Source organism: Lepidochelys kempii, chromosome 6 (genome assembly GCF_965140285.1).
Source record: "Lepidochelys kempii isolate rLepKem1 chromosome 6, rLepKem1.hap1, whole genome shotgun sequence".
NCBI classification, from domain to species: Eukaryota; Metazoa; Chordata; order Testudines; family Cheloniidae; genus Lepidochelys; species Lepidochelys kempii.
In genome coordinates, this window is record NC_136385.1 from 69,890,416 (window position 1) to 69,904,357 (window position 13,942).

The 13,942-nt window shown below is 44.5% G+C and overlaps 1 protein-coding gene across 6 annotated transcripts in view; it reads left to right on the forward strand.

Moving 5' to 3' along the window:
* The window catches only part of TTBK2 (tau tubulin kinase 2), a 210,336-nt gene that overhangs the window by 36,438 nt on the left and 159,956 nt on the right, over positions 1–13,942 (forward strand). For 4 of the 6 annotated variants that reach the window (XM_073348603.2, XM_073348604.2, XM_078853330.1 and 1 more), the window contains one exon: positions 4,914–5,073. In XM_073348603.2, coding sequence (XP_073204704.1) covers positions 5,005–5,073 — 69 coding nt within the window. In that variant the 5' untranslated portion in view covers positions 4,914–5,004. Of the gene's footprint in view, positions 1–2,409; positions 2,589–4,913; positions 5,074–13,942 lie in introns of all 6 variants that reach the window. The other 2 variants (XM_078853327.1, XM_078853329.1) reach the window with 1 other exon arrangement.

The window sequence follows — 13,942 nt, forward strand, 5'->3', positions numbered from 1 at the left end:
CTAAATTTGAGTGAGTGGCATTGGTGCTTGGGGTCACAACACTATCTATCACTTTTTGATGCTGAAATTGAGAAATACTGCCCTGAAAACTTTTTGGATATTAAGGTGTGTGCTTTTAAATCCTAGCCTGTGCACAGTTAGACAGCAGGATCAAAGGACTAATTTATTTAAAGTAGAATCCTCTGTATTGGAATCAGTGTATTAATGGCCCCAGTTCAATCTAGATTACAGGGGAAGGTCCCGCTTTGTAAGGGGAAGAGAGGGACTCCAAGGTTGTTTTGTTTTTTTTTTAAAGGTTGGGGGGGCATGATTCTAAAAAGGGTTTGAGAACTCCTGCTTTAGAAGGATTCCTTCTGTGTTTTTTTGGAACATTCTGTTGCTGAATTCTATTTCAAACTGGAAATTGTGTGGCGGCTTCAAGTGTATATTGTGCTTTCTTGTGGTTTTTTGTCCTTTAAATTAATGCTGTTGATTTGATACTAAATTCAATGTATTTAGTATTGTCCTCAAACTGTGAAAGTGCTACAGACTCTTGTAGTGACAACATTAACTGTAATGCAGAAGTTGCCAAAAAGGGAAGCTGGAGGTTTTGGCAGCTGAATAGGAGACAGTTGGAGCTTTTTGCACCTGGGAATCTGTGGGTTGTGATCTGGGTTTTTGGCACCCATGAGCTTGAGGAAAGAAGACACAAGATTGCATTAACTATGTTTTGTTCTCATTTGGAAGGTTTTCTTCACAACCGTTAAGGTTTGTAATTCAGGGTTAAAATATAATACTAAAATCAGGACCACTATGATGATGATATAATAAAGATGTATATCCTACCTTTTGGAATGACTAATGCAGTTCTGGTTACAAAAGGTGGATGGAAATCTTGAGTTGTTATGCAAAGAGGTTATGCACATTGCATTTTTGTACAAATTCATGTATCCCAAGTTAAATTTATTATGCAGTCTAAATAGTGTGTTAGAGGAAAGTTGTTGTTCGTTGCATAGTCATATGTTGCATTGCATTTGGCTCATTCACTTACAAGATTTAGCAGGTCTTATTATAGTTCAATAGAATTTTAATACTGAAGAGTGTTATTGCTAGGGCCCTACCAAATTCACAGTCCATTTTGCTCAGTGGGCGTCTAATTTGAGAAGAAATTAATGGAGCGCTGTCCCTTTTATGACATTATGACAAGTTCTCTCTGCCCAGCCCTGACCTGTTTAATCCTTGTCTACATTATGGAGCTTTTTTTTTTTTTTAATATTAAAAGTCCATTGTTTGTAACACTGGTTAGCAACATTGGAGCCTTAGTACAAATGACTCTCTGGCTCTGTCATCCATTTTCAGCATAAAGAAAAGGAGTACTTGTGGCACCGTAGAGACTAACCAATTTATTTGAGCATAAGTTTTCGTGAGCTACAGCTCACTTCATCGGATGCATAAAGTGGAAAATACAGTGAGGAGATTTATATACACACAGACCATGAAAAAATGGGTGTTTATCATACACATTGTAAGGAGAGTGATCACTTAAGATGAGCTATTACTAGCAGGAGAGTGGGGAGGGGGGAGAAACTTCAAAAGGTTTTCCCCTCCCCACTCTCCTGCTGGTAATAGCTCATCTTAAGTGATCACTCTCCTTACAATGTATATGATAAACACCCATTTTTTCATGGTGTATATAAATCTCCTCACTGTATTTTCCACTTTATGCATCCGATGAAGTGAGCTGTAGCTCACGAAAGCTTATGCTCAAATAAATTGGTTAGTCTCTAAGGTGCCACAAGTACTCCTTTTCTTTTTGCAAATACAGACTAACACAGCTGCTACTCTGAAACCTGTCATTTTTCAGCATAGCTTCAGTATGACCTTTTCTAATAGGGGGGTAAAAAATTTACTGGTATTACTTTAAGGGTGTAATAATACAAGATTAAATCATTGTGTGGGGATACTTCCTAATTTTCCTGTGTAGGTGAAGCATTAGACTTGTTTAGAGTAGGTTTAACTGACAGTGCTGAAAGCAAAAACTCCATGCTAGGGTCTCAAGGTTGCTTGTACAAGTACAGTTGAAACCATGTTAGAAGTGGTAGAAAATTTTTGTAAAAGGTTCCTAATGTAGACAAGGCTACTGGGGCTGTTTGAAAAGATCAGTTGAATCAGGGAGATTGTGTGCATTTTTAAAAGTTTATTACACAATTACCTACCAAGAAAACCAGTCTCACAAATTGGGAAAGGATGAAATTATGGGTGTGGGTGGAAAAAACTTCCCATTGTATGATTTGAGGGTATATGTCTCCACAATTTTTTCAGAGTTGTGCAAATTCTTACTCCTGAGGGCATGTTGAGCCAAAAAATTAAACATTCTACGCACAATATTTTAAAATTTTGCAAGTTTTATTTGTCAATAAATAAATGCAGAGGCTCCAGCATGCCAGTGGGGAGCACATGCCACATGACTGTATGAAGGTGGGAGATCACATTGCAGCCTCCACACCCCCGAGACACGGACTCAGTGGTGAGGCTGCACTCAACTCCGACACAGCACAAGGCCTGGGCCTACCCCAGAAACACCCTGGGACCCTGCCCCTCTGCACTAGGTACACCAGGTGTGGGGCAGGCAGGATCCAACTGTGGAAGGGCTCAGGGTGGGAGGATTCTGTGTGGGACAGTCTGGATGCAGGCAGCTCAGTGGGGGGTGGGGTGGTGGTGGTCCTAGGTGTGGGAGGATCTGGATGCACAGAGGCTTGTTGGGGGGTTCCAGATGCAGGGGCAATGGGACTCTGCAGAGGCTTCCAGGTGCAAGTGGTTGGGGCTCAGCAGAGGGAGCTGGTTGTGGGGGTCTCTGCAGGGGGGTCCGGGAGCTGGGGGCATGGGGCTTGGTGGGGTAGGGGTCTGGGTGCAGCTACTTGGGAGTTGGTGGTATGAGGATCTGAGTGTAGGGGTGCAGGGGGGGTGGGGCTCTGGAGAAAGGGGGTCTGGGTGCAGGGGGGCTCCAGGTGCAGGGGTTGAGGTTCAGTGGGGTGGGATTCGGGTATGGAGGGCTAGGGGGGTTCTGGGTGTACGGAGTGAGGCTTGGTGGGCATGTCTGGGAGGTCTGAATGCATGGGGGTTGGGTGGATGGGTGAGCAGCTCCCCTGCACAATGACCCCTCCCCTTGCAGCTGAGGAGTGATGGGGCCGGAAGCAGGGGAGGATGCTGAGCTTTTCTGCAGCAGGGGGAGTTTCTGGGGGTGGATCTGACACAGGCCCAGGTACTCCTTACAGGGGAAGAGGAAGTCCCATCTTCTCCTGCCTCCAGCCCAGCCAGGACTAGCAGCTGATTCCGGCTCAGGGTAGAAGCCACTGGCTGGGGTATCCCTGCAGTGATTTACCTCTTCATGGATTACTCCAGGTGCCTGAAACAATGTACCTGTACAGCTAGGGAGTGGTGCATGACTGCTCTTGCAGCTTCCCTTTGCTTCCCTGTAAGAAAATCATTTTTTCTGCAGGGAAGCAAAGAAATCTCTGGGGGACATGAATTCTGCCCACGTGCAGTGGTGCAGAATTTCCCCGGGAGTAAAATTCTAAGCTGTAATGAACAGGGAAGGGGTTTAAAAAATTCCATCTTTTTTTCTGTAACCTTTGAAAAAATTCTCTTGCCAAACCATAGTAGCAGCAAATGTGGGAACTGGCCCTCACTTGCCCATTCATCTGAATGAGGCATTAACTTCAAAGCCTAATTGGGAACATTACCATTGTTCTATTAAGGACAAAGAAACAAAAAATCAAAACTTCAGACAAATACTAAGTTAAATGTGCACAACAACAACGTGTTAAAACAATCCTAAAATATATATAGGAGTGGCAAATTTAGACTAGGAAATAGGTTGTGCTTAAAAAATGTAAACATAATTTTGCACCTCAGGTAGACACAGGGGTTGTGTACAAAGGAAAGTAATACTGGTATAAGCTAAGGTGTGAATTTAAACCACAGAACTATATTGGTATAACTCCCCATGTTGACACAGTTATTCTGATTATAAGAGGGCCTTTTTGTTTTAGCTTATAGCTGATCTTTGGAAGAGTTTAAACTAAACAAAAAAATGTGATTCTTATTCTGAAATAAGTGTGCCCACTGCGGGAGTTAAGCTGGTATAGCTATACTATAATTGTGTAGACAAGCCCATAATTTATGAACTTTAAAAACATATTAGCTCATCATGGTTGATCAGATGGGAAACCATTGATTTCATTGGGAATTGGACTGGGCTCCAAGATACCACATTTATATCACTGTATAAAAATCTAAGATAGATAAGATCACCAAAAGTCAATAAATTCATAAATTAAACTGGCTGCCTTGTTCATGCTTAGAATTTTTTCATACTTGTATTTTTCTGGCTAACTGTGCAGTTTAATTTGTACTGTTAAATCATAATTTTATATACACAAACACACCATCAGGCATAATATACATGATGTCCAACAGTGTAGAACCGTAACTTCTTAATTTTAATTTTAGATTCTTTAATTTCCCCAATTCTTTTGTGTGCGACTTTTAATTGTGCAACTTTAAAGTTACATTTAAATGCAATTTGTTTGCATCTAATGGTGATTTATAGCCATTTCAAACTCCCAGTATATTCTGATTGCTAACAGAATATAACTTTTGTTTTCGGCTCTTGGCTCCCTTAAAATGGTTTCTGTCCATTAAATATCATTTTAGAGGTAGACTTAGGTTAGTTCCAGGTAGAGCTGGCTAAAATCCATTTGTAAAAAAAAAATAGGGATTTTTTTTTTAATCAAACTTCTGTTAATTGGAAGTTTTCTAAATTTAGTTTTTCTACATCAGAATGGCCTAGCTCAAGTCTGTTAGATTAGGAATGCTTTTGGGGCCCATGCATTAATTAATGACACCTGATGTGCTGCTATTTGTTTCTCTAGCCTCAGGTTAAATGGAATCCACCTCTGGGAGCTGGATGATTGGTACTGACAGAGACTCATCATAGCAGCTCCACCACATCTGGAGATTGCAATGAGTGGGGGAGGGGAGCAGCCAGACATCCTCAGTGTGGGAATCTTGGTCAAAGAAAGATGGAAAGTGGTGAGTATGTCTTGCTTTCATTTCTTCAATTAAAAAAAAAAAAAAGATCTTTGAGGTGGTTTTTGCTTAGTACCAAAATGTATATTTATCTGCCCGTACCAAATTCCTCATAAGTCTGATGCCCTTCCCTTTTATTGGACTTCTTCACTAATGCTTGCACTGCACTATCACAAAGCCCCAGCCTCTAATGGAAAATACACTAAAGTACCTGATCTCATTTTAAAATGAAGTTCAGTTTTGCATGGATTTAAGAGGTTTTCCCTGGTTATTAGGATCTGAAAAAGCTTGTTTAAACCCAACTGCAAAAACCATTTATGACCAAAGGGCCAGATTCTGATCTCAGTAAAAAAGGTTTAAATCCTGAGTGAACTCCGGTTACCTCTGTTGTTTTAATGGCGTTTAACTGTTACTGAACACAGAAAGTGGTAATAAATTCATAGTTACTTTAAAATCCATCATGGAAAAATATTTCCGACAGTCTGTGTCCAGTCCACACTGATTAGGAAAAGTACCTTAAATCTCAGTTAGGCTGATTCTGGTTTTATAACCAAGTTCTGTCTAACACAGATTGTTAACCCAGTATATGTAAATGGGGCCTAAGATACAGCCTTTGGAAAACAAATACATTTAACATTGTAAAGAAGCATTGTTAAGAAAGAGAGCAATTTAATGTATAGGATGTATCTAGCAGTAGTTTTAAATCGGAGCACATTCTATAAAAGAGTGTGGCCTGCCTCAATTCCCCCGTTGGTGAGGCAACAATGAGGTCACTTCAACTGTCTGGTCAAAGAGAAGACAAACACTGTACTTTACAGCAGTATATCTCCCTTTAATAAAACCTTCCGGAAGGAGTACTTGTATGGTGGTTTTATAGGCTCTTATTTTAAAGCGCAGACAAAACTTAATAGTCCCAAAACAAAAGTATCTGGGTTCTAGCAGCAGCTCCTTCTGCTGTAAGGCATCAGGCTTCTTTACTCCCTAGAGCAGTGGTTTTCAAACTTTATTTCTGGGGACCCAGTTGAAGAAAATATTTGATGCCCGCAACCCAGCAGAGCTGAGGATGAGGGGTTTGGGGTGTGGGAGGGGTTCAGGGCTGGGGCGAGGGTTGGGGTGCAGGGGTGAGGGCTGTGGTGTGGGTCTGGGAATGAGGGGTTCAGGGTATGGGAGGGGGCTCTGGGCTGGGGCAGGGGGTTCGGGGGTGGGGGTGTAGGCTCTGGGGTGGCACCAGGGATGAGGAGTTTGGGGTGCAGGAAGGGATTCCAGGTTTGGGAGGATGCAGGGCTGGGGCAGAGGATTGGGGTGCGGGGTTGGGGCGTGGACTTATATCTGGCGGCTCCCAGTCAGCGGTGCAGCTGGGGTGCAGAGGCATGCTTCCCGTCTGTCCTGGGACTGCGCCGTGCCCCAGAAGCGGCCAGGAGCAGGTCCAGCTTGTAGGTGGAGGCATGCAAGTGGCTTTGCATGACTCTCACCTGCAGGCAAACCCACCCCCGCCCCCCCCATCCCCAGTTCCCATTGGCCGGCCAATGATTTTTTTGGGGGGGGCAGGGGAGGAAGTGTCCCCAGTTCAATGCTCAGGGCGAGGGCAGCGCGCGGAGCCCCTTGGCCCCCACTGCAGGCCACTTCCAGGGTGCAGCGTGGTGTCGAAACAGGAAGGCACGAGCCTTCCTTAGCTGGGCAGCACCGCCAATGGGACTTTTAATATCCCGGTCTGTGGTGCTGACCAGAGTGACCCAGCGCCTGACATGTCGTGACCCAGTACTGGGTTGCCGCTCAAAGTTTGAAAAATGCTGTCCTGGAGAGTTTTTGCAGTATTACCCCTGCTTGTTTAGGGTCTTTCATAGGCCACCCTGCCTGGAGAGTTTTGTAATCAGCTCACTGTTCCTGCTTTAAGAGCACAGTTTCTGCCTGGCTTAATCTCCCTAGGAGCTCCTCTTCTCCAGAGCTTCCTTTCTCCAGAGGAGCCTTGTCTTTAGCTCAGGTCTCCCAAGCCTTTTATTAGGCCCAGGAGCTCGTTACTTAACTGCCTTCGAGCCACTTAGTTAATCCCCAGGTGGATCCTTTCCTTCAGCCTGCCACAGGTAGGCTGGGCATCTGACCCACCCCTTAAAGGCCAGTCCTGTGACACAGATATAATTATGAGATAGGGACTGCCTAAAGCTCTAAAGTTTCTTGTGGGCGGCAACTCCCTGTAGCTGCTAATGTTCATGTTTTGGGGTAGGAAATTCAGCTAATTTATTCTTTGCACTCAGGATTTCCCTGCAAAATGTGCCAGTGAAAAGGGCAGTGAGGGCAAATTTCAGAATTACCAAACTCCTTGTGATGTAGAATCCTTCACTTGACTACTAGGAACTGACTTTTTTTTGCTGTGCGAATGCAGTTTTTAATTTTTAAAAATTGTACTTCCATGAGGTGGAGGGAAGCCTGTTTTTTACATTTATAGTTGCAATATAAATGCTGTTCCTGATTTTTTGGGGGGGGAGGCCAGGGGAGGAAGTGTCCCCAGTTCAATGCTTTTCTTTCCCTTGGGAAAATCCCAGAATTTGTTGCCTGAAATAATTCATTGTGTGTCTCTAAACATGTAGAAAATGATACATCTGGGAGTTAGGTAAAAATCTGCAGTAGAAGTACATTTTATCAGAATTTTTGATGACTGTATTTTGCTCTTTTTAATCACATAGAGTAGTCACAAACATATGTGTAATCCAGCAGCAAAAACCTATGTTAATTCAGAGTTCAGGTTGCTTGTTAGTGTGTTGTCCACTTGCAAAAAGTTGAGTTGAGCAAACCCCGAATTTCTAAAAGCCAGGGCATGGCCAATCTTACCGCTGCATATCCTGGTTTTCAGACATTTTAATTCTGCTCAACTCAGCTTTCTGCAAGAGGATGACACCACCAAACAAACTTAACTCTGCATTAGTGTGGTTCTTTTCTGGTTCAAACATTTAGGAAATTAATGGCAAAGATATATTGTTGGTAGGAGTTAGTAATCTTATACGTATCGTGTCCTGCAATTTGCATAGTGAGCCGGCCAACCCCCTCTTCCTTCCCCCTCTCCCATCCCTCCCCCTAATCAGCTGGGCCACACCAGCCCTGTTTCGGCATATCTTTCCAGCCATGCCCCTTCCATTTCTCTTCATTCCCCCCTCCAACCTGGCCCCTTTCCCACTACTGTACCCACCCCCACCCCCTGCCTTAAGCTGGAAATGCATCTTCCTGAAGTCTTTACTCCCTGATATACAAGTTGTTTCTGTTGCAGTTATTCCCCCATCCCACTCACAATAACCCAACTCACACAGAGAGTCTGTTACAGCCTGTTACAGTGGAATGGTATTCCTGGTTGTGTTTCAGAATGGTTGGAAGGTGGAGTTTGTGTCAGAGCCAGCAAGAGAAATCGGACATGGTTTCTGTTCCAAAATACTGACAGTTTTATCTTTGACAGAAAGTTCCTCTGACACCTATCCAATAGATAGACTACATATGTGAAAAACAGCAAGGTGTCAGAGCTTATAATTTTTCTGTGACACACTACACATTTTTTGGTCAACCATGAACACTCCAAGTTCCCGATTTAATGTTCTTCCAACACTTATTAATGACTTTCACATTGACACTGTACAATCAGTTATGCAGACATTCAGCCATATCACAGTAAACAATAGCATTTCCTAAATACAAATCTGTGATGTGGTCCCAGTCTGCACTCATACACCGTGTGAGGTGTACAGCCAGATCATATCTGCCTAAGGGAATCACAGCAACATCTGGTAGATCACAATGTCTTAAGTCACTGGTTATGTGCTGCAGAGTGGGCAAAACATGATGCCAACACGAGCCACCTCTTTCTGCCCAAAGCAGGCCGTAGTCCATAATCTCCATGTTTTAGTGTACTCCTTGCTGTTCTGCAAACTTCTGCAATCTCGTGATCCAAGAATCATCCAGAATCCACATGTTGGCAACCTTGTCAGCACACACATTTCTTTTCCCTCAGAGAACAAGGGACCTGCACTGTCAGTTCCAAATCTACGTGTTATATGTCTTTGGAAACATCACATTAATCTGCCCTTTGATCAGGAAGTAGCCACTTGCCCTCCCCTTCTCCTCCCTCCAGGGCGAGTAAAATAATATTCTCAAACAACCAATTCAAATTCTGCCTACCAGCTGCCGTAATTTCCTGTCCCCTTTGTAGCTGCAACACCTCTTCTTGTCTCTCTCTCTCCCCCCAAGTCATCTATTTTCGGCTCTTGCCCATCCAATACAACAAAAATGTTGGTTAGATCACCTGCTGACTGTTGTGCTGTGTTCACAGTAAATCTCCCCATAAAATGAAAACAAGTTGTATTTTATCAGTGACAACTTGTAGCAAGCAACCATTCATTAAATCTTTATTGCATAGGTGTACAAAGGCTCGAACTAGAAACATCAATGGCAGGGATCAGTGGCACAGTGGCATTGGTACATTCTCTTGAACTACCCAGGCAAGCATAAAAGGGTGGAATCCTTCAAGAGTGCACATCTACATGAGGAAAGAAGTGAATGTGTTCTTAGTTTGGGTCCCCAAAGATTTAATGGGTACAATATACTACATTTGGTAAAACCCAATGGATTGAGACCAGTACTTCATCCCATCAGTAGTTAGATCTGTACCAAAAAACCTCCACCTAGAAACTTTTTGAAAAATGGTTATTTTTTTTAGGCTTATCTCCTCAACCCCTGGCTCAAGTGACCCCAACTTTGGTTTACTAATCCTACTCTGCACCCTCCACAGGCACACCACATTTCAAAGGAATCCGACTAAACATATCAATTTTAGAGGACTTAGAAAGGTCGACCTTTAAACAGAAGTTGTGATACAACCTTAACTAGAATGGTGCTGCTGCGCCATCATAATTATAAGGAATTTCAGAAGGTCACCAGATTTTAAAAAACTTGTTTAAATTCCATTTGCTTTGTTTTTAATCAATGAAGGCAAGGGAGAATATTTCTAAGTGTGACTATATTTTAAAAAGTGGCTATAAAATGATATGAGTGTTGTCTCAATCACATCTTATCTAATTGCCTGCTTTGAAAATGCAATATGAGATGTGAAGGTCAAGCTGGTTCTTGTGAAGGTCAAGCTGGTTCTTCTTTGCGTGATTGGACATGTGCAGCCCACGCGCAGTCACTGGAAATTTTCCTCTCAGTGATACCTGTAGGGGAGGCTTGAGCACACTCTGCTGTTTCACACTGTTGATATTGGTATAAAGGGTCCAGCCAACCCTGAGACTCCTCAGTTCCTTCTTCACACCCATGACAGTCACTGGAACTGGAACTCTTTTGGCTTTAGCAAGTATTCTTAGTGGACTGTGTTCTCTTGTATTTTACTGTCAGTAGGGTTGTTAAGGTTTTTAGTATTTAGTTAGGTTTTTACTCCGAGGATTTCGGTCAGTTCCCAGTGCCAAGGGATGCCTTGGTCACTGGGCTTCAAGCCCCGTGTTTTCTGCAGTAAGGCTGTGCCCATGAGCGTCTTGCACTCCAGTTGCTTGAAGTGCCTTGGGGAAGCTCATATTAGGAAGTCCTGCCAAATTTGCAGGGACTTTAAGCCTCGCATGAAGAAAGATCATGAAGCCAGGCTAAAGTTTCTACTCATGGAGATGGCTTTGAAGTTTCTACTCATGGAGATGACTTTGAGACTTCCATCTGAGCCAGCTTAGTCAGACTTGGCACCAAGTGGCTTGGTGTTGGTAAGGAGTGTGCCTCCTATTGTGCCTGAGTCCCAAGACAATTCACCATCCCCAATACCTAAAAAGAGGCGTAAGAAGCAGACTGTTGAAAGGGGGAGATACCCAGCATCAAAGTCTGCTAGGCATGAGGATACAGTTTTCTTCTCTGCTTTGGTACCACAGGAGATGGCACCACTGACTCTGCAGTTTTTGTCAAATCTGGAACCAGAAGGAGCATCTTCCACATCCATGGCGCAGCACCTATCTCAGTACCAACCACACTGGAGGCATTGGTGGCTGCCAGACACTTCCTGATTCTGTCATTGCTAGTAGTAGTACAAGGGTTGATGCTATTGGTGCTGGTGAACACAGGAGAACCCGCAGGTTTCCTACAGTGCTCAGTACCGTGCCAGTTTCATGTACCTTTGATGGCTTGCCCTTTGGTACTGTCAAAGAGAAAACCCGAGATGCTCACTTCTCTGTGGGCCTCTCCACCTTGGCACCCATTGCTGGCACAATCTGAAACAGCGCCTCCATAGTCAGTGGAAGGAGAGTTGTCATCTTCCAAATCTGAGGTTGGGTCCTACATTACTTGTCCTCAGAGAGCTCTTGCGATACCTTCTCCAGATGTTTCCACCCTTCCATGGATCCAGTCACAGGAGTAACATTGAGTGGTTGGCCAGGAGGTCACTGGGGGACTAAGCCTGTCCACTGGTCTTTGTGGAATCTGTGGGGCTTTGATAATAATCCAGGCACTCCTATTGAGTGACATTGGAAAGTCATGCGGCACCAACCCACAGGGCAGCACCCGTTCCTGATTCCGGTAATGAACTCTGTACTGGACATCAAGAGCTGGCTCAACAGGACCCGGCAGATCAAAAAATGGAGGAAAAGCATCTGCAGCCATTGCTGGCCGCGTTGTTGTCCTCCCCTGACTAGGCAGTCTCAGGACGGGGCATGTTGCCTCACCCAGATGGCTATAAAGCACACCAAGAATTGTTAAAGAAGGTTTACTTAAGTCTGGGCATACAGGTGAGGAAGAACAAGAATCCTCACACTGTCTGATCAGTATTTTAGCCACTGCAGGTCCTTGCAGAGTGGCCCTGCCTCTCAATGAGGCCATGATGGAACCAGTTTAAGGGGCTGTGGCAGTCCCCTGCATCCCTTCCTCCCTGCTTCAAAAAGGGCTGAATGCAAGTATTTTGTACCTGCTCAAGTTTGAATTCCTTTATACACACCCCCTCCACCCCCCCCGGTTCCCTACTAGAATCTGGTGCCAATGAGTGGGAAAGGCAAGCAGCATCAGGGCACAACTCCAAAATCAAAAGATACACCCCCTCTGCCAAAAAAAAAAAGACACGATTGGTAGGAAAGTTTATTTTACTGGGGAGGTTGTATCTCAGGACTGCAAACCAGCATGCATTTTTGGATAGGTATGACTTTAATGTATGGGACTCTATGCTAAAATGTAAAGACATGCTCCAGAAAATGGTAGGCAGGAGTTCTTCTCAGTAGTAGATGAGGGAAAATCAATGGCAAGGGCCTGGCTGCAAGCCGCTCTGGATGCGGCTGGCTCAGCTGCCATGTCCATGGGTTCGGCAGTTGACAAGCATAGGAGTTCCTGGTTGCAGTTCTCTGGGCTCCCACAGGAGGTTCAACAGACTGCAGGACCTGCCCTGCAGATGCGTTTTTTTCTGCCTTCTAATCTGCGGTAACCTCAGGGACAGAGATGATAGGGGGAGTGTACAAACATTCTACACTGTACGATTCTGGGGGGACTGCATGGTCATCTGCGCTGCTGAGTGCTGCTGAGTTCGCCATGCTGACCAAACAGGAAATTAAATTCAAAAGTTCCCAGGGCTTTTCCTGTGTACCTGGCTAGTGCATCGGAGTTCAAAGCGCTGTCCAGAGCGGTCACAATGGAACACTCTGGGATAGCTCCTGGAGGCCAATACCATCGATTTGCATCCACACTATCCCAAATTCGACCCAGCAAGGTTGATTTTAGCACTACTCCCCTCGTCGGGGAGGAGTGCACAAGTCAATTAAAGAGCCCGTTAGGTCAACGGAACAGGGTTGGTTGTGTGGACACATTCATTTTAAAATCGACCTAACTGCAGCTAAATTCGACCTAACCCCATAGTGTAGACCAGGCCTAAGGGGGGGCGGGGGTGTCACAATTTTTTTGGAAGTCCAAAGGGTGTTGCCAGCATAAAAAGGTTGAGAAACACTGGGTTAAAGGACTCAGGGGCAACTCTAAAGCCCCTTGGGTTGTACGCTCCAGCCCCTTCCAGGAAGCACTTCAGCCTCAGCAACCCCTCCAGTAGTCTGCTTTAGCTTTCCAACAGGAGCGGCAGAGAAAGGAGAGTAGAGGTGTTAGGCATAGATCACCTTCTCCTTATACCTCTGCATCAATGCCTGCCCCCTGAGACATCCAGCGGGTTCTAAGCAAGCATTTTGATGGGATGCTTGAGCATGCAGTACCAGTTCCCAGGATTTCAAACTCCTTTTTCCTTTGCTTGCAAACAGCCTTTCCCATTTTTTCAGTGGTTGGTCCAGTATTTCTGTGATCCATTGGATGTTGAGCACTGTAGAAGTGGAATACACTCTCTTCAGTTTATTTCTGCCCCACCTTTCCACCTTCCCTCCCTCCCGATCCCTCTTCCGAGATCCCCTTTCACGAAGAACTTCTGGTCCAGGAGCTTCAGTCTCTCGTTTACATCGAAGTCATAGAGGAGGTTCCTCAGAATTTAAGAAGGAAGTGTTTCTACTTTCATTTTTTCCTAATCCCAAAAGCCAAGGGAGGTCTCAGGTCTATTTTTTAGATCCATGTTAGCTCAACAACTGTCTCAAAAAGATAACAGTTCACATGGTCACCCTGGCATCCATTATTCCCTCTCAGTATCCTGGAGACTGGTTTGGCATCTTCAGTTCGAGACATCATCTTGGTGTTGATATACCAAGAGCACAGAAAGTTCCTCATATTTGTAGTGAAGCACTCACATTACCAATTCATAGTGCTTCTGTTTGGCCTGTCTGCAGCTTCTCAGGTGTTCACAAAATGCATGGCCATGGTAGCAGCATTCCTTGGCAGACTAGGAATGCAGGTCTGTCCTTACCAAGATGATTGACTAGTCAGGGGCTGGTCCAAAGCTCAGGTTATATCCAGC